The sequence below is a fragment of the Plecotus auritus genome, assembly GCF_963455305.1.
Source record: "Plecotus auritus genome assembly, chromosome: 8".
NCBI lineage: Eukaryota > Metazoa > Chordata > Mammalia > Chiroptera > Vespertilionidae > Plecotus > Plecotus auritus.
The window spans coordinates 66,059,224-66,078,349 of NC_137782.1; the positions used below are offsets into that span (position 1 = coordinate 66,059,224).

Consider the following 19,126-nt stretch of genomic DNA (forward strand, 5'->3'; position numbering starts at 1 on the left):
CACAATCGAACCCAGGACCCTTCAGTCCACAGGCCGACGCAATATCCACTGAGCCAAACCAGCTAGGGCTGCATATTTTTTAAAAAGCATGGACGGTGACTTAAATTATCACATGCCTCATCCCTCCAGGTCTTGTCCTTATAAGTCTCTGCATCTGAGCACAGGGTGAGTGGGGAATGGGAATAGAAATGGTGTTCTGATAGATGTTGGTCTGCGATGGCCTGTTTCCCAAAGGTAAAATTTTGAATTTCACACAGATACAATTTTGAATTTTATCTTCAAGTTTGCATCTCCTGCACAGACAACTGCACTCCTTGCTTCATTAAATTACTTTTTTGGATCGTTCCTCCATCCAATCATCGCTCCACCACAACTCTGCCAGGTTCTCAGACCCCAGAGCTGGAGTTCAGCTGGCATCTCTGTCAATACCCACAGGCGTGTCCACCACTTCCCAATAGAAGTTTTGAGCAAATCCATTTTCAGCCTGTTAAAACAAAGACTTTGTAGCTTTCAACGTAAGTGGCACACTGAACTCTAAATTTTACATTAAACAGTTTGAAATATCAACTTAAATTGGCAGGGAGTAGTCCTGCTTTACAGGGCACTAAAGAAATTGCACAGGTTCAGAATTCAGAAAATACAAACTCTGAGGCAAGCGGACAGGAGTAGGGGCCCAGCTATAATTCCTGGCGACGCTGACCCTGGTCATCATTCTGGGGGCTGGGCTCCACCCTCCAACAGGAAACGCTGCTCCAGCCGCGGTCCCGCCACTTTTTCCACCGGACAGGCCACACCTTACTTTAGGCCGCAGTGCATTTCTCGCGCCTCCCCAGTTCCCGGAGCTCAGCCCAAACCGAGCGCCCCAGGTGCAGCCTCCGAGTCAAACCGCCTTGTTCACGCCCCGCGCTTCGGCCAGGCCCCACCCTCTCTTGTCCGCGGAGCCCGGGCCTCCCCGAGCCCCGCCCAGCGCCCGCCGCGTCCCGCCCCCCGTGGTCCGGCCCCGCGCACGCGCAGTTACTTCCGGACCCGGAAGCGGCTTGTCGGGGGGGGGGAGGTAACCCTGGCGTCTGAGATCTTTGGTCTTTCTCCTTTAAACCTCTGCATTTCAGCATTCTGCACGTGTGAAGCCTGAGGGCCGAGGAGACCTTGAAATCCCCAAACCCGCCTCCCATCAGCGGTAAGTCTCGCGTCCCAGTGAGACCTCCTGACTCTGAGGGCTTCGCTGGGGTTTTGAGACTCCGCGTTACCTTTTGCTTAAACTGAGTCTGCCCTGCCTGTGATCTTCCCTTCATGGGGCCACTGCACACCGCCCGCGCGTAGTTTTCCTGCCTAAAACCTTTCACTGGCCAGCCATCCACCCCAGGCCATTTAAAGTCTTGGGAGATGGAGTCAAACCCTCTGCTCCCCTCCGCAGCCTCGCAGTGCTCGGCCTGTAGAGCCCGGATTCCTCCCTGGCCTGGGAGTATAGACAACCCCCTTTCCAGATACTCCTCCCACGCCCCATTTAATAAGTAGGAGGCCGGATGCCTAGGAAGTGTACACTTGTCAGTGAGGTGGGATGTAGGACAGAAGAACACGGAGTGTCCCACGAAGCTGTCACCTCCCCCCACCCAGGGATTGGCTTCGTGGAAGCCGTGACGGCGACGGGTGGCCACGAAAGGGGCGCAATGCGGGTGTGAGTGGGAATCACGAGAAAGAGATAATGAGAAGAAATGAAGTAGTGAGAGAGGGCCCATAAGGAGACAGCAAAATTGAGGATGTGGAATGTCCTTACAAATCGACTGTTAAGTATGAAAGAGGAACTCGGGAGAGTAGTAAATGGAGAAAAATTAGAGACCCATGGAGGAAAGAAAGGGAGGAGCTCTAGAGACGTGAAGGGGAGCAAAAGGGTGAGGAGTCGTTGGTTAGCAGAGGTGGGGCCCCGAAGGGCAAGGCACTTGAGATGGAGAGAGTCAGGAGAAAAGATTGGACGAGGCCAGTGCAGGAGCTGAAAGGGAGGAAGGGATGACAGAGCCCAGCAAGAATCAGCACTGTGAGCTTAGCCAGGCGGTGGTGCCCGTGAGTCTGGCAGGAGAGGTGTAACCTGAAAGACAGGGTAACTGGAAGCAGAAGGGACACAGGGATGGGGGCAGAAAGGCGAAATGTATGGAGGTGGGGAACAATCAGAAAGATTCGGGAGAAAGGGCTACTGAAGGTGACGGTTCCAGTAATTTCACGGAACAGGTATAGGAAAGGAATAGAATAAAGGGGAGACAGGAGCGGGGGGGTGGGGGGTGGGGAGACACAGGAAAGGACAGTGGAGAGAAACAAAGGAAAGAGAGGGACCTAAACGGATTGAGAAACAGAAATGAAGGAAGAAGGGAACCCAGTTCTGGGTGAGGGGAAAATTGATGGGATGTGGGTGATTAAGGTGTGATGTGTTGACTTGTGGCTTTATAACCCATTTATTTTAATATTTGTATTTCAGTTATACAGATGAAAATGAGAATTGCACAAGTCCAGTTTATAAGGCTTGCTCATTTTATAAATTATAAAATGATTATTTGCGTCAGGAGATAGCTTTCATTTGCAACCCTTATTCAGCCAGAGGGGAGAATCTTGTCTCAGTCAGTCCTGGGTCTCTTCCCATTTCCTGGGATGGGATTAGTGAGGTGAACTGGGACAAGAATGATCAAGTCTATCAACACATGATGCTTTTTCAAGGAATATTAAAAGTGTTGGGTTTTTATTTTTTTGAAATGGATTTACTTTTCCTTTCTACTGCTGTTACATTTATGTAACTGTTTTTTAAAAAGTATATTGAAGTAGCCCTAACTGGTTTGGCTCAGTGGACTGAAGGGTCCCATGTTCTATTCTGGTCAACGGCACTTACCTCAGTTGCGGGCACATCCCCAGTAGGGGGTGTGCAGGAGGCAGCTGATCGATGTTTCTAACTCTCCATCCCTCTCCCTTCCTCTCTGTAAAAAAATCAATAAAAATATATTTTAAAAAATAGTATATTGAAATAAATTTTTGATGAATTTCCACTTTTTTGTAAATTTTCATTTACTTCTGAAATAAGCATTGTTGACATCTCATAACCAGTTCTTAACCATTCTTTTCTAAATATAGGGCAGCTTAAATTAAAAAATAAAATTAACCCTGTAAGTCATTATATTTTCAAAAATTTGAATTGTTTTCCCTTCTAAATATATTGTATCTAGTTTAGATCATGTGTTGCTTTGCATTCTTTCTCTCCTTTAAAATATCTGGGAACATCCATTGGTATACATAAATGATATTAGGCTATTTCAGTGTACACTTAGTAAAGATGGCTATGTTCTTGAGAGAACCTAGTTTTAGTGAGTTAGTATAATATTCAGTTTTTAAAATTCCATTTATATGATTTGTTAAATTAGTGATCTGTAAGCTACAATGATATTCCTCTAAATCCCCTTTCTCCATTCTCTGAAAATGTTGAAGGATGGACATGAAATTTTGTTCCAAGAGAGCTCAAAGTTTTCAGCGCCAAAACCTAAGTGCATCATTTTATGTATTATAAATAATTCACTGTGAATACCTGGAAAAGATGCAGGAAATGCTTGTGTCTCTTTAATAGACCTGCGGACAGACAGTTCTATTAAGGTAGAGGGAGTATTATTAGTGCCTTTTGGACATACAGATCAGGAAATTGAGGCAGTAGAATGAAAGGCTCGGATGCTGGAAGCAGAAAGCCATGAGTTAAGTCAAATCTTGACTCTGTGACTCACAAGCTGTGTGAGTTTTGGCAAATTATTTACCTTGGGGTCAGCATCTGTGAAATGGGATAATAATGGCTCCAGCTTTGCAATTAAGTGTGTGAATTCGTAGAAAGCCCAGCACAAGACCTGTGCTATGTGTGCAAGTGATCACTACAACGTGTTTCTTGTTAGAGCTCTCTGTGCTCATCATAACCCATTGGAACTTTCCTATCCCCACTCCCTCCAATCCACCTGCCTCCTGCTCCCACACCTGTTCCCAGGTTCTTTCTTCCATCACAGGTGTCCCATGATGCTGCTGCCCTGAGAAGGAAGTCCTGACACTCTTGCCTAGTGTTTGAAACCTTGGTTTTCCTGTGGCATTTTTCAAAGCTTCTCCCACACCCATCCCAGGCTGGCCGAAGTTACTAGAACACCCTGAGCATTTTCACTCTTGGAGAGCTTTGCATAGGGTTCCTTTCCCCATGCTCCATGAGGCCACACTCTCCTGGCTTATACACTGTTGGACCCAAATAGCTCCCTGGTGGCCCTTCGCACCCACAGTTCCACTGAGCTCACTGTCTTTTCCTAATCTTCCTCTTTCCCCAGCTTGCCCTCTGTCCACTCAGTCACTGGACAAGACCCAGGGTCCTCTGTGCCAACAAGTGCCCCACCCCCATTCTCTATCCCTCTTTCTCCTGGTTTCAGACCCCTGAATTGACCATTTCTCTCCTTTCCATCTCCATGGTTTCAGCTTCTGTCCTCTGTCCCTCAGCCTTCTTCAAGCCTCCTCTTTAGTCTCCAGTTTCTGTCATCCAGTCTGTCCCCCTCCCATAGCCCTACAAGGGTCTTCCCGTATCCAGAGCTGACCTACCCTCCCCTGCTTACAGCCCTCTCATTCCACCTGTTCCTTCAACAGTGTCCAAGATCCTCAGTTTAATGAAGAACCCACCAAGACAAGTTAGTGCCAATGAGCCATAAGGCAGCATTGGGTGCCTGGGGCCCCTCTACCTCTTCCTTCACCTCTTCCTTCACCAGTGCAGGCACCAAGCAGGTACTAGCAGCAGCAGCAGCAGAGGGGCCTGAAGGATTGTAAGGGCTGTGTTCCCCCAGACCCTGTTTTTTTTGTTTGTTTGTTTTGTTTGTTTTGTGGGGGAGGGGATGTCTTAGGGAGGAGGAGTCTGAGAGGAGAGAGGTAGGTGGTGACTGAGGAGAAGTGCTAGGACAGGGAAGGAAAGAAAGGCCTGCCTGGTGCTGGTTGTGTTACCTCGGGGGTACTCCTGGTGCACTGTGGCTTAGGCTCCACATTGGTAAAATGGGCATAATCATTATCACGAAATGTCACAAGAATTAATGACTCTGCAGAAAGAGCTTAGAGCTGAGCCTGGCCCTTAGGATGGTTGCATTTTATTTTGTAATTGGAAAAATGTGTTTCTGTTGCTTTTCTATTAACTTGTTTATTCCTCTTCTTTTTCTAATATTCTGTGAGAATTTTATATATGACAAGAACCTTATCTGTCTAATTCATTGCCAGAACCTATTAGTTAGAGCTCACTAAGTAATATTATAATAGTTTCAATAAATGAAATATTTCAATGAGTGGATAGATAATAAAACATGCAGTGTATGTATCTAAGATAGCCCATTGGAACCCACAAGATTAGGCTCCCTTTGCTCCTTCTACACTCCATCTCCTGCTCTCTCCCACTCCATGGATCAGCTGCAGGCACAGGGGCCTCCTCACTGTTCCTTAAACATATAGGAAGCTTTCTGCTTTAGGGCCTTTGCCATGGCTATTACATTGTTCCCAACTTTCAGTGAGTTTTCCACGCTGTTTTAACTTTTATTCATTGGGCTTCTCTAGACTCAAGATATTTTTCTGTTTATTTATTTGTTTATATATTTATTGTTTGTCTCCTGATTAAGGTGTCTCCTTATTAAGGTCCCACATGTGCAAGGCCTTGGTCTTGTTCTGTTCTGTGTCTCCAATGCCAGGCACCAAGGAGATGGTTAATAAAACTTCAATGAGTAAATGCGTAGTAGTCATAAATGTAAGTACTAGAGACAAAGCTAAAGATGAATGACATAATGATTGGAAATGTAGGGAGAAATTGAGAAACATATATCTAGTGAAAGTTAGAATTTTTTTTAATTCCTCTCTCAGAACTTGGCAGATCTTTAGACAAATACAACAAGGACAAAAAGACTGAATAACACCATGATATAAGGTTGAGAGTGTATATACACACCACTTGACTCTGATCCTACAAAAAAAAATTCTTTTCCTAAGACCACGCTCAGTTACAAAGGTGATTTTATACTTAACCACAAAGAAAGCATGAAAGAAATGAAAAGGTTGAATATTACAGGGCACAGTGTGCCCTCATATTGCATAAAATACTTTCATGTTGATACTGTAGTGCTGGACCATCCAATATGGCAGCCAGTCTCCTCCTGTGGCTGTTGAGCTTGTGAACTGTGGCCAGTCTCAGTTGAGATGTGCTGTCAGTGGAAGATACCTATTGATGCTTCAAAACACAGTAGGGGGAAAAGGATGTGAAATACCTTACATAAGTTTCTTTAAATATTGACTATTTGTTGAAATAGAACTATTTATAGTAAATAAATATTCAGTTAAATAAAAGATTGGGTTAATTCAAATTTGTGATTTAATGATTAATTGTTTGAAAATTATAAAGTTATCAAAATTAAATCCAACCAGATCAGTATAGAGAACAGATTAATGGTTGCACTGGGTTAGGGATGGGAGTTTTCAGGAAGGGTGTCAAGTTAAGGATCTGGTTTGTGGTCCCTGATTTAAGCAAACCTACCTGTGTGATAAAATTTCATAGATATATATATATACACACACACACACTTAGACACCCACCCACGTACATTTACCATGTAAGGGTTCCGTTGGGTCTCTCAAAAATCATATGTTGAAATCTTATTCACTGCCTTGGGATATTACCCTATTTAAAGAAAGGATCCTTAAAAAAAAACCAATCAACTTAAATTAAGGACATTAACAGTGGGCCCTCCTCCAATATTCCTGTTGTCCTTATTAACAGGGAAAATCTGGTCACAGAGATATGCATAGAGGGAAAAGGTACTAAGTTTTTATTCCCCAAAACAATGTTAATGAGAAATAATGACTTGGGCCTATTGACTTGCTTCTCTGCAGTTAAAAGCATAAATTTCCACATGAAGATGTAGGGCTGCTTTAAGGGTTTATTATAGTCTATCTTCTGTGTTTCAGGAATTTGTTTTCTATTTCCTTCATAATAATTATGTTCGTTAAACTATAAAATTTAGAGTTTATTTTAATTTAATCATAGTTTCTTCCTCAAATTTAAGAATATGACTACTAACCTTATAGGTTTTGAACTTATGTGTCATAGTAAGTACTTTTAATGTATAAATCCAGTATAAATACAGGTTCAGAATTCTCACAATAGAGTCAAACCCATAGGAACAAAGATTAGAGGAAAGATTAGCGTTGCCACAGGCAGAGGAAAGTGGAAAGGGGAGTTGCTATTCATGGATACAAATTTTGATTTATCAAAGATGAATAAGTTTCAGAGATCCACTGTACAACATTTTGCCTGTTAACACTATTGTATTGTGCACTTAAAATTTTATTAAGCCTGGCCAGTGTTGCTTAGTAGTTGTGTGTCGACCTATGAACCAGGAGATCATGGTTCAATTCCCAGTCAGAGCACATGCCCAGGTTGCCAGCTCAATCCCCAGTGTCGACCTACAGGAGGGAGCCTCTCTTATCATTGATGTTTTTATCTCTTTCTCCCTGTCCCTTCCTCTCTGAAATCAATAAAAATATATATTAAAAAATTGAAACAGTAGATCTCATGTGAAGTGTTCTTACATTAACAAGAGCAATGATTAAAATGTGTTTGGGGGTACAGTTAGAGAAAGTGAACATGAATGTGATATAAACAAGCTCATGTCTTGACAGGCTTCTAGAGTATGCTCCTTTACTTTATTTGCAAATACAGCTGTGATGGAAACACTTTTCTGTCCCTTGTCCCTTAGGGATTTGAGGCTCCATTCATCTATGGACAGGGGATGAGGGAGATTGTCCTGTTATACCACGTGTTCCATGGGAGGGGTGTGGGCAAAGAATTGGGGACTGAGTGGCATTTTGGAAGGATTTTGAGGGCAGGATTCTCACAGAACCCTGTTGCATCTGCACAACAGCTACAGGCCTGGCCAAATCCATTCCAGGACAACCCCATCTCTAGGGATCCACCCTGGGAGACTGCCCTCTAGAAGTTCCTACCCCAACCCCTCACACTACCCACAGGGCTCAGGTGTGTTGGGTGTAGTATCTCTAGCCCACTGCTACCTAAAGCAGGTCACCTGCACCAGAGCACTAAGTAAAGATGCTATTTCGTGGCCCTCACTGCCCACCTACAGAATCATAACTTTTTAGAGTGAAACCTTCATCCCCAGCAGTTTTGTATCACGTTAAAGCTGTAGAAGAAATGCTTAGCTAGATGGACCCCTTCCATTAGACCACTTGACGAGTTGTAAGAAATAATAGTGCCTGTGCCTTCCCCCTCAGAGTTGAACAACTGGTCTGGGTAGAACATCGTTGTCATTTTAGTGTGGTGCTCCAGGTGATTCAAAAGTGGAGCCAGTGTTTAGCAGAAGGGCTCCCTACCCCAGTGCATTTGTGTGAGTTGACAATGGGCTTTGGTCCAAGGTCCTCTCTTGGGTTTGGGAGGAACAGAAGTGCAGCCCACTTTCTCATTGCTGGGTTTGAATTTGGGTATGTCTGTCGGAGGGGAGAGCAAGGGAAGACAGGAGAGAAAAACTTACAGTTTGGTCTTCATGTATCATCTCATTGCTTCTTAATCTCTCCTGTGACAAAGGGCAGGGGAGTGTGACATTTTTCATCATTCCAAGTCCTTCTGCCTGTGAGTGTGGTGGAAGCACGGCATATTCTCAAGATGCAGGTGTGATTGGTCCACATAAAGTCACCTGAGAAAACAACCCAGAGCAGGAGGAGGAAGAGGACAATATGGCTGCTTCTCAGGTAAACGCTCTGTCTTGGCTCAGTTATGTGTCTGCTTTTCGTTCTACAGTTCATGGAGGTAGACCTTTGCTTCTCTATTTCTGATGATCCTGCAACACGAAATTGTTTTCAACTGCTTACTTTTTTCCCTTGTGATGCTATAAGTTCCCTCTTTAAAATGTTACTGTCACTTGGGGTTTTTTGGGTTCCCCAAGATAGAAATCAAGAGGAACCTCTAGAGATATATCTTGGGAAATTTTCATAGGCTTATGCTTGATCATAAGGGAGACAATACAGAAGAAAGGAAGGTCCTCTGAGCTGACTCGGGCTGGCGCTGCTTGGCGGCTCTAACAAGCTTGGGACACATAGGAGGGTGGTTTGAAAAAGGCCTGCTGGTGGAGATTTCAATTTTAGGGTGCAATTACTTCCTTTACCAACTGGGTTGCCTGGTTGTTAGCGCCTGCGCTGTAGGGGAAAGATGGCAGTGTAGTTTACTAGAGCCACCCCAGGAAGTTCATGTAGCAGTCAAGCCTTCATCAACTGCTCATGTGCATCAGCAGTTTCAACATCTGCAAGGAACCAGACCTTTAGTCAGCTACCTCTGTGTTTTTGTCCACAGCTTTCTGTCCATTGTGTCCATCCAGGTACACTAAAGGACATGAAGAACTCTCACTATAAGTTAATGGCCATTGTGTGGGAGGAAGATACTTTCTTCTGCCTTCAAGGTTCTTTGTTGTTGTTCACTGGAGATACTTGCTTTGCCCCAGACCTGTAAATTTTTATTGTATTTCACCGACTTGTCACAGACACACTCTTCTTTATCACTGCTTTGTATTTTCAAAAATGTTAAAAGTATTATAGTAATAGATGTTCAAGTGTGTTAAATTTATAAAATATAGATCAGCACCAAATATAACTTTTGTCAAATAAATAAAAGGCTAAGAAATAATAGTGCTAATATTTTTTTATCATGGTGTGTTTACCTCCCTTTTGTGTTTATAAAATACAAAGACAATCATTCATAAAGAGATTTGTGACATTGACATTAATGTTGATTTTATTTCAGAGTAATTTTATTGACATGAACATTTTATTTTGTGTCGCATTTAATGTGTACATGGTTTTCATTTTTATGTTTGCCTCCTTGAGAAAACGTTAACATTATTTGACCTCTTCTTACCTTCTTGTTTCTATTCTTTACAGTTACAACAGCTGTGTATATTCATGAGGGTTGTGTCTGTGTACTGGTCTGTGATCTTTTTGACAAATTCGAGGAAAAGTTTGTAATAACACCCAGGCTCTACCATTTTATGGATATTGTACAAAATATTTTCATAAAAAAGGATGAATAGCCATGGCTCACTTGGTTGAGCGTTGACCTATGCACTGAGAAATCATTGGTTCAATTCCCCGTTAGGGCACATGCCTGGGTTCAGTGCTCAATCCTTGGTAGAGGGTGTGCAGGAGTCCGCTCATTGATGTTTCTATCCCATCGACATTTCTGTTTCTTTGTCTTTCCCCTTTCTCTCTTTCTAAAAATCAATAAAAACATTTTTAAAAAAATGAACAATGTTATTGTTCTTTGAATACTTTTGAGATTTATTAATATATAAATAACCGTTAAAACAACTGTGGTTGATAGGCTTACTAATCTATGAGACCTGTAAATTCCATAAAATTGTTCAATCAAAATCTTGTATATGAATTTTTTTCCCTGTGTTTTCTTCTTCTGTGGTATCCAAAGGTACGGCACATGTACCAGCACATTGGCATCCATAGTTATAAGTGAGCTGGTTAAACATATAGAAATTAAAGCCCCACACAGAACTCATTAAAATTTTAAAAGTGCTACACTGTGCTCACTCAAAATGACTTCTCCAATTAAGAAATATGTACAGTTGATCCTCTATGATTCAAATATAGCACTAAAAAATGAATATGCTTGTGTTGATGACTGTATTTTTAAAATTTATCTTTCAGAAAAGTAAAACTTTTACTGTGGTTTTGTGGCTCATATGACATCTTCCTTTCTAAAAATACATTAGAGTATATTAATGTCAAAGTGATGCTGTTGGATAACTCAGGATACTGTCCCAAGTCTAAACTGGTTCTATTAACTTTTCATTTTGGGTGACTTTATGACCTCTGCCCATGGTCACTTGAGTAATGCTTTTCTTTTAATTTCCTTTTAATTTCAGGGACAGTTGACCTTCAGTGATGTGGCCATAGAATTCTCTCAGGAGGAATGGGCGTGCCTGGACCCAGCTCAGCGGAAACTGTATATGGACGTGATGTTGCAGAACTACAGGAACCTGGTATTCCTGGGTGAGGACCACTTCCTTCCAGAATTTCTCCTCCACCCGCAGGGTTTTGTTTTCTTCATTAGTACAGTGTCTTCTTGTAGCTTCTGCTTTTTATGATAGAGTTTCAAATCCATGTTATTAAGGAAAGCAATTGGGGTTTTGCTGGTGCAGGAAAGAAAGGCTTCCTGATGTATTTGAAAGTGGAACTCAAGATTTGAAAACTTTAAATGTTGTCTCCAGTATTGTTAAAGGTTCTGTCAGAAAATAATATTTTGGGAAATAATTTTTAAGAATATTCTGATATTCTACAATGTCCTATCTTCTTACTTGAGCACAGGGCTGGGTTGGAAATTGGAGTTTCTCCATTGAACCCATATTCCTTTGTCTTTTTTAAATAAGTTTTTGGTTGTTGTTGTTTTTAATATATTTTTATTTGATTTCAGAGAGGAAGGGAGAGGGAGAGAGAGGTAGAATATCAATGATGAGAGAGAATCATTGATTGGCTGCCTCCTGCACATCCCTTATGGGGATCGAGCCTGCATCCCAGGCATGTGCCCTTGACCGGAATCAAACCAGGGACCCCAGGCTGACACTCTACCCAATGAGCCAAACTGGCTATGGACCATGTTTCTTTTTCTAATAAACAGGTGTGTCTAAGCCAGACCTACTCACCTTTTTGGAGCACATGAAGGAACCCTGGGAGTTGAAGAGAAAAAAGACAATACCCATCCAGCCAGGTAGGTGGGAATCAAGGAAGCAGATGATACAGGTGAGAGGCCGAAGATCAGATATTATGTTATGGTTTGGAAACATCTGCTTCAATGGAACTGATTTTTGAGAGGATCATGTTTATTTCTGTGTCTGTCTTCGAGGGACAGACAGATCCTCTCCAATACTTACTTTCCATCATCATCTAAGGATTCTCTTTCTGCTTCCATCACATTTGCAGTGAGAGCCAAAGTCCTCCTGTAACAGTGTAAGGGTGGCATGACCTGGCTACTCTTGCATTTCTTGGTGAACCTGGGGAAGTCTGTGCACGTTGCTGAGGAATTTTAAGTTAAACTAATTTTAAAGTTCCGTTTTCTGCCTCATTCAAGTAATTTGGGAGGAAAGTGGTTGAGATACTGGAATTTGGTCCCCACATCCCAAGAACACTTTGAGTCAGTGTCCAAGTTGTCTTATTCTTCCTTTTGCTAATTCAAGTCTTTTGCTGATGTTTCTATTGTATATTTCAATTCAGGTACTAACTATATTCTTCAATTCCCAATATCTATTTGCTTCTTTCTTATACTTTCTGTCTGTTTGCATTTTTATTATTGTCATGCCTAATTTTGATGGCAATAATTAGTTTTTTATGTTTTTTCCAATTGAGCCCTTTTAAGGTGTTTTTTTTTTCATATTTATGTCAGCTAATTAACATATATTCATTAACTTAGGGCCAACTTATGGAGATTTATTTTGTTCCTCTGTTTGGATTGTTTTTCTGTTTCTTCATAAGCCTTGTGATCTTTTGTTGCTATCCCATTCTTTATAAACTTGCTTTGTACAGGAGAACAAAAATAACTATAGCTGTGGTAGGTTTTTAATGGCCTGTCACACCTATTCTGGAAAGTGTAATTGGTGAGTATGTGTGTGTGTGTGTCTGTGTTTAACTCACTTAAAAATTTTTCAGTTGAGGTTGCCAATATAATATTATATTAGTTTCAGGTGTACACCCCAATAATTAGACATTACATAGTTTCTGTGCTGGGGCCACTTAGCCAGAGTTATGGCAGGGGGTACACTGGGGCGAGATCCTGATTGTTTGAGAAATTGTTGTAAAGACTGAAGCATAAACCAATTTAGGTTGTTTGTATGGAAAAGCCACTGGAAACAGCTTTGGTGGTCCCACATGTTGATGGGGTATGGTGTCAGGAAATATTCAGGGTGTGGTAAAAAGTGTGAGCCAAGTTGATGGAGACTCAGCTGTGGCTCCTATTTGCCAGCTATGTGGGTGAAAGGCTCAGAAAAGGAACGATGGCTTCTACCAAGACTTATGCCTGGGAGAAAGCTCCTTCTCCAGCTCTCATCCTTCAGGTCCAACCTTTATGTTCCTGGTGCCATTCAAGCTGCTGCCACAGCGCTGGAACTCACAGGGCATGAATCTGAATAAGTCAGAGCATGAGCCCTTTAAGAGGAACTGCCTATGACTACATCAGCTCTCCGTCTCACTCAGCCACAATCCTTGCTAGTTTTTACAGCCAGAGTAATGGGAACATCTCTTCTTGGCATTGGAACCCTGGGCTGGCGGGCCTTCTGTGGGGTGGTGACCCTTTACTCCTCAAATGTGACCTCTGCAGCCGATATGTCACTGGTGATTTTTATCCACCACGTGGGCCCAGTCCATTCTGTGACATTGCACCTCCTACCAGTCTGGATAAGCCTTCTTTATGTCCTTAGTTTTACAACTTCATTCAGTTAGGTTTCAGTCAGTTCTGAAAGATGGTTTTCCTGTAGTTTAGTTGTATTTTTTATGTGGTTGTGGGAGGTTGCCAGTGCCACAATTACCTACACCTCCCTCTTGACCAGAAACCTGTATATGTGAGGTTTGTGTAACTTCCCAGTTTAAAACATACTTTGCTTTTATTATTTAGAGCTCATGATATTTTCCCATTCCTGTGTCAGAAAGGGTGAGTAGGTATTGTGGGCAAATGTACATAACTTATTTCTCTCTTTGATATGACTTTTTTATTTTGTGCTTTCTGGTTGATATTGTGGTCTTTGAACTGGCTTCTGAAGTACTTTAGAGGGTAATTGGGTCAGTAATTGTTGGTAAGTTAACATCTCCATGGAGGAAGAATGTTTTTGTACTTCTATCTCACTGAAGTCTTCTTACAGGTATTAATTCTGTACATTAAAATTTAAAGAATGTTTACCTGAGTGTATTTTATAATTAATTTGTTATATTTCAGCTATATCTTCTCAAGTCACCCAGGGTTTGTTGCCAAAGTCAGGTGTAGAAGTGTCATTCCAGAAAATGTTACAGGTAAGATATAGCAGATGTGGCATTGAGAATTTACACTGAATGAAAATTTTGTAATGTGCAGGGGACTATTAAGAGAAAAAATCTTGTTAGTCATGATGGATATGGCCAAAGTGGGACAATTACCCTCTACTTGACATCAGTTACATTGACAAAACAATGTGTTTCTGAACAAAAAAAAACTAAAGAAAAAATTTTAAAAGTATATATTCTCTGCTCTGGCTGCTGTGGCTCAGTTGGTTGAAGTGTCACCCTGAAATGTTGTGGGTTCGATGCTGGTTGGGCACATGAAGATTTAGGATCCAGTCTCTGGTCCAGGTGTAGGCAGGAGGCAACTGATCGATCTTTCCCTCTCACATCAATTTCTCTTTATCTCTCTCTCTCCCTCTTCCCTTTTCTTTCTCTCTAAAAATCAATAAATATGTCCTTATGTGAGAATTAAAATAAATACATGAATACATATTCTTTGAAGTAAAATTTGTAATATCAGAGAAGTCACCTAGTCCAGTGGTCGGCAAACTGCGGCTTGCGAGCCTCATGAGGCTCGTGAGCCACGGTTTGCCGCTCTGTTGACTAATGAGTTTGCCGACCACTGGGATAGGGGCTTAATCACAAGGAACAACAACAGCCTGTAATTACTGGAATCGAAAGTCTAGGTCAGTGGTCGGCAAACTCATTAGTCAACAGAACGGCAAACCACGGCACATGCGGCTCGCGAGCCACAGTTTGCTGACCACTGACCTAGTCCATTATGCAAATGATTTTTGAATTATTTAATGTAGCATTTGATTAAACAGTCAGATATTTCTAAAAATGAGATATTTTAAAAATGAAGATATAAGTTATAAATGAATTTGTAAACCCCTTAACCAATTTTGTTCTATTGTTTCATGAAAAAATATTTCTTTTTCCAGAGTCTATAATTTTCATAAATGTGGTAGGATATATATATAACCATCATGGTATCAGAATAGGTAATTGGGAACAGTTGTGCATGTGCAATGATATTAGAGCCCTCACTAAAAGTTTTTCTCTCTTAAATTATTATCAGAGTACATATAATGAAGAGAGAAGTCACCAATGCAATGAATCTCGGAAAAACTTTAATCAAGGGTCAAATTCTAATAACCATCAAAGAACTCAGCTTCCACAGAACAAGTATAAATGTCCTAAAGTCTTTGAAAAAAGCTCAAATATTTTTATACCTCAGAGTATTCATACTGTAGAAAAGACAGAAAGTTTTAGTGAATGTGCCAAGTCTTTCAACCAATCATCAAATCTTACTGAACATAAAAATACTCATATTGGGGAGGAGTCTTTTTGGTGTAATCACTATGTGAAAGTGTCTAGTCAGTCCTCTAAGTTAAATATACATAAGGAAATCCATACTGCAGAGAAGCCTTACAAATGCAAAGAATGTGATAAAGCCTTTAGGTGGCAGGCAAATGTTATTTTACATCAGAGAATTCATACTGGAGAGAAGCCTTATAAATGTAGAGAATGTGGCAAAGCTTTTATCCAGAGCTCACATCTTACTCGGCATCAGATCATTCATTCTGGGGAGAAGCCTTATAAATGCAGAGAATGTGGCAAGACTTTTATCCAGAGCTCACATCTTGCTCGACATCAGATAATTCATTCTGGAGAGAAGCCTTATAAATGTACCGAATGTGGCAAAGCTTTTAGCCACTGTTCAAACCTTAGCCATCATCAGAGAATTCATACTGGACTAAAGCCTTATAAATGTAGAGAATGTGGTAAAACCTTTATCCGGAGCTCAAATCTTACTAAACATCAGAGGATTCATTCTGGAGAGAAGCCTTATACATGTAGAGAATGTGGCAAAGCCTTTACCCAGGGCTCACAACTTGCTAAACATCAGAAAATTCATTCTGGAGAGAAGCCATATAAATGTGGAGAATGTGGCAAAGCCTTTACCCGGGGCTCACATCTTACTCAACATCAGAATATTCATTCTGGAGAGAAGCCATATAAATGTGGAGAATGTGGCAAAGCCTTTAGCTGGTATTCAGCCTTTTCCAAACATCAGAGAATTCATACTGGAGAGAAGCCTTATGAATGTAGAGAATGTGGCAAAACCTTTATCCGGAGCTCAAATCTTACTCAACATCAGAGAATTCATTCTGGAGAGAAGCCTTATACATGTAGAGAATGCGGCAAAGCCTTTATCGAGGGCTCACAACTTGTTAAACATCAGAAAATTCATTGTGGAGAGAAGCCCTATAAATGTAGAGAATGTGGCAAAGCCTTTACCCGGGGCTCACATCTTACTCAACATCAGAATATTCATTCTGGAGAGAAACCTTATAAATGTACAGAATGTGGCAAAGTCTTTAGTTGGTATTCAGCCTTTTCCAAACATCAGAGAATTCACACAGGACAGAAACCCTTATAAATATGGAGATGTCACAATGCCTTCACATCGTGTTCAAACCTTTATAGCATCAGAGGACTCAACTAGAGAGAAGCCTTACAAACACAAAATGTGGCAAAGCCTTTACCCACCTCTCAAATCTTACCAAATATGTGAGAATGCATACCTGAAAGAAACTTTACAAATGTGAAGAGTGTGACAAAGCCTTTAACCCTGCTATAGCTGTACTCAATATTGGGAAATTCATAGTGAAAAGAAGCAATCTATATAATAAAAGCCTAAGCGACCCTTATGGCGGAACAACCAGAATGACTGGCTGCTATGATGCTCACTGACTGCCAGGGGGCAGACGCTCAACACAGGAGTTGCCCTCTGGTGGTCAGTGTGCTCGCACAGGGCATGTGCTGCTCAGCCAGAAGCCGGGCTCATGGCTGGCAAGTGCAGTGGTGGTGGTGGGAGACACTCCCGCCTCTGCGGCAGCCCTAAGGAGCAGTGAGCCAAGCAGTAAAGAGCAGCGAGCAGGCAGGCGGTAAGCAGGGAGGGGTCCCAGACTGCAAGAGGGATGTCCGGCTGCTGGCTTAGGCCTGTTCCCCATGGAGAGCGGGCCTAAGCCAGCAGGCGCACATCCCCTGAGGGGTCCCAGACTGCGAGAGAGCACCGGCCGGGCTTTGGGACCCTCACCCCCACTCCAGTGCACAAATTCTGTGCACTGGGCCTCTATTATAAATATAAAGAATATGGAAAAACTTCCAACCATTGCCCAAACCTCACTAAATATCATACCAGAGAGAAGCCTTACAATGCAGAGAATTTGATAACACCTTTACCCAGTATTGAAATCTTAATCAATATCCATAGTTTATGCTTTACTGAAAGAATACAAATATAAACAATGTGGCAAAACCTTTAATCATTGCTCAAGCCTCAATGTACTTTAGGGCCACGGTCGCCAACCTTTCAGACCTCATGGACCACCAGTGGTCCATGGACCACCAGTTGGCAACCGCTGCTTTAGAGAATTTATAGTGGAGAGAAGCCGTGCAAATATAAAAAGTTCAGCAAAGATTGTTTTCAGCATTTACTGGTACATGTTAACTGCCACATGAGTATTCTTACTGGAAAAAAACTTAAAATTGTTAAAGAATGTGCAAACCCTGTACCTGGACCTACAATCTTTCTGCATATCAGAGAATGCATACTCATGAGAAATTCTACTTTTAAAAATATATATATATTTTATTGATTTTTTACAGAGAGGAAGGGAGAGGGATAGAGAGTCAGAAACATTGATGAGAGAGAAACATCACCCAGCTGCCTCCTGCACACCCCCTACTGGGGATGTGCCCACAACCAAGGCACATGCCCCTGACCGGAACCAAACCTGGGACCCTTGAGTCTTCAGGCCAATGCACTATCCACTGAGCCAAACCTGTTAGGGCGAGAATTTCTACCTTTGTAATAAATGATAAAAAATCTTTCCTCAAAATACGTATTTCAGAAAACCACACAGAATTTGTGCTTGAAAGTGACTTTAATAAAATTAAATGTATAATATCAGAGAATTCACAGTAGAAAGTAGTAAGTCAGTAACACTTCAAATATGACTTTAAATCAGAATACTTATTTTAGAGAATCTAGTAAGGAAAGTTACATGATTTTTTAGTATAAATCAAAATACCAAGGGGATGAATATTAGGACAAATGTAATTATCTCCACTGAATCCTTTTGCGTTATAACAGTTATTTGTGGCTTTTTGAAACAAAAGTAATAATGTGATTTATATCTCAATTCATTTCATGATTCTTTGAGTGCTTATAATGTGTATTTCAACCCAAGGCAATACAGTGTGTTTGCAGTACTTTATTTAGACTATGTGTGGACTTAATATGTTCATTAATAAAGACGAAGTATTTGAAATATGTTAAAATATGCAATTTGTAATGCAGTGGAGCGTCATCATTTACTCACAGGCCTTAAACCTTAAATAATGTGTAAAAAGTTTACCCATAATTTATCTTTTTATTCATTGTACCTGCTGGGACATTATGATGGTTACAAAAAATATCTAGTGGGAGTATTGTTGTGGGTTTATGTAAAAGTCTGTGGTGTTTCAGCATTATCATTTATTTTGTGTATACTTACGTAAAGAACTGAACTCCCATGAATCCCTAGTGCACACAGACACCAGCTTACAGTGTCACAAGTGAATGTAAGTTTCTGATATGACTTCTCCAGCAATCCTTGTGAACAATAGTCTTTTGTGCACCTCAGGGCCTTCAATTTGTATGCCCTTATGTAAGATTTCTGAAGAGCTAGCCAAACCTTGCTGATTTTGCTTTGAGTTGAACAATCTGGACCTAGTTCGAGAACCCCATGGAATTCCACATAGTGATCCTAATACAGGCCTACACTCTGTGTACTGCCACTCTCTTCCTGCATTCTGTCTTGCCCTGCCTGTGTTAGCCCTTGCAGGCGTGCTGTGTACTTCCTCTGTGCTTGTGAGTTATAAACTTTTATTTCCAATTTTCCTGTGGTCTTTTGAGTAACTGCTGGACACCATCCAGTACCAGTGACTTTCCTTACAAATGTTAATTTAACAAAATCTAAAGAAGTATGATTAGAAGCCTTATTTTTGAATTTCTGCATGTTCA

General features: G+C 41.3%; 1 protein-coding gene across 1 annotated transcript; it reads left to right on the forward strand.

Annotated features, from left to right (window-relative positions):
• The first annotated feature begins 1,039 nt into the window (after positions 1 to 1,039).
• LOC308256223 (uncharacterized protein) lies at positions 1,040 to 18,520 on the forward strand. Its single transcript, XM_080684313.1, has 6 exons — positions 1,040 to 1,177; positions 8,612 to 8,775; positions 10,953 to 11,079; positions 11,705 to 11,794; positions 14,009 to 14,082; positions 15,131 to 18,520. The coding sequence occupies exons 2-6, from the start codon at positions 8,761 to 8,763 to the stop codon at positions 16,493 to 16,495; spliced, it is 1,671 nt and encodes a 556-aa protein (XP_080540439.1). The 5' UTR covers positions 1,040 to 1,177; positions 8,612 to 8,760; the 3' UTR covers positions 16,496 to 18,520.
• Positions 18,521 to 19,126: the final 606 nt, after the last annotated feature.

Bases quoted from the DNA above. Each gene is read 5' to 3' on its own strand.
- LOC308256223 (XM_080684313.1), top strand. The intron at 11,795-14,008 runs GTAGGTGGGAAT...GTTATATTTCAG, and splicing joins GACAATACCCATCCAGCCAG to CTATATCTTCTCAAGTCACC. The intron at 14,083-15,130 runs GTAAGATATAGC...AATTATTATCAG, and splicing joins CATTCCAGAAAATGTTACAG to AGTACATATAATGAAGAGAG.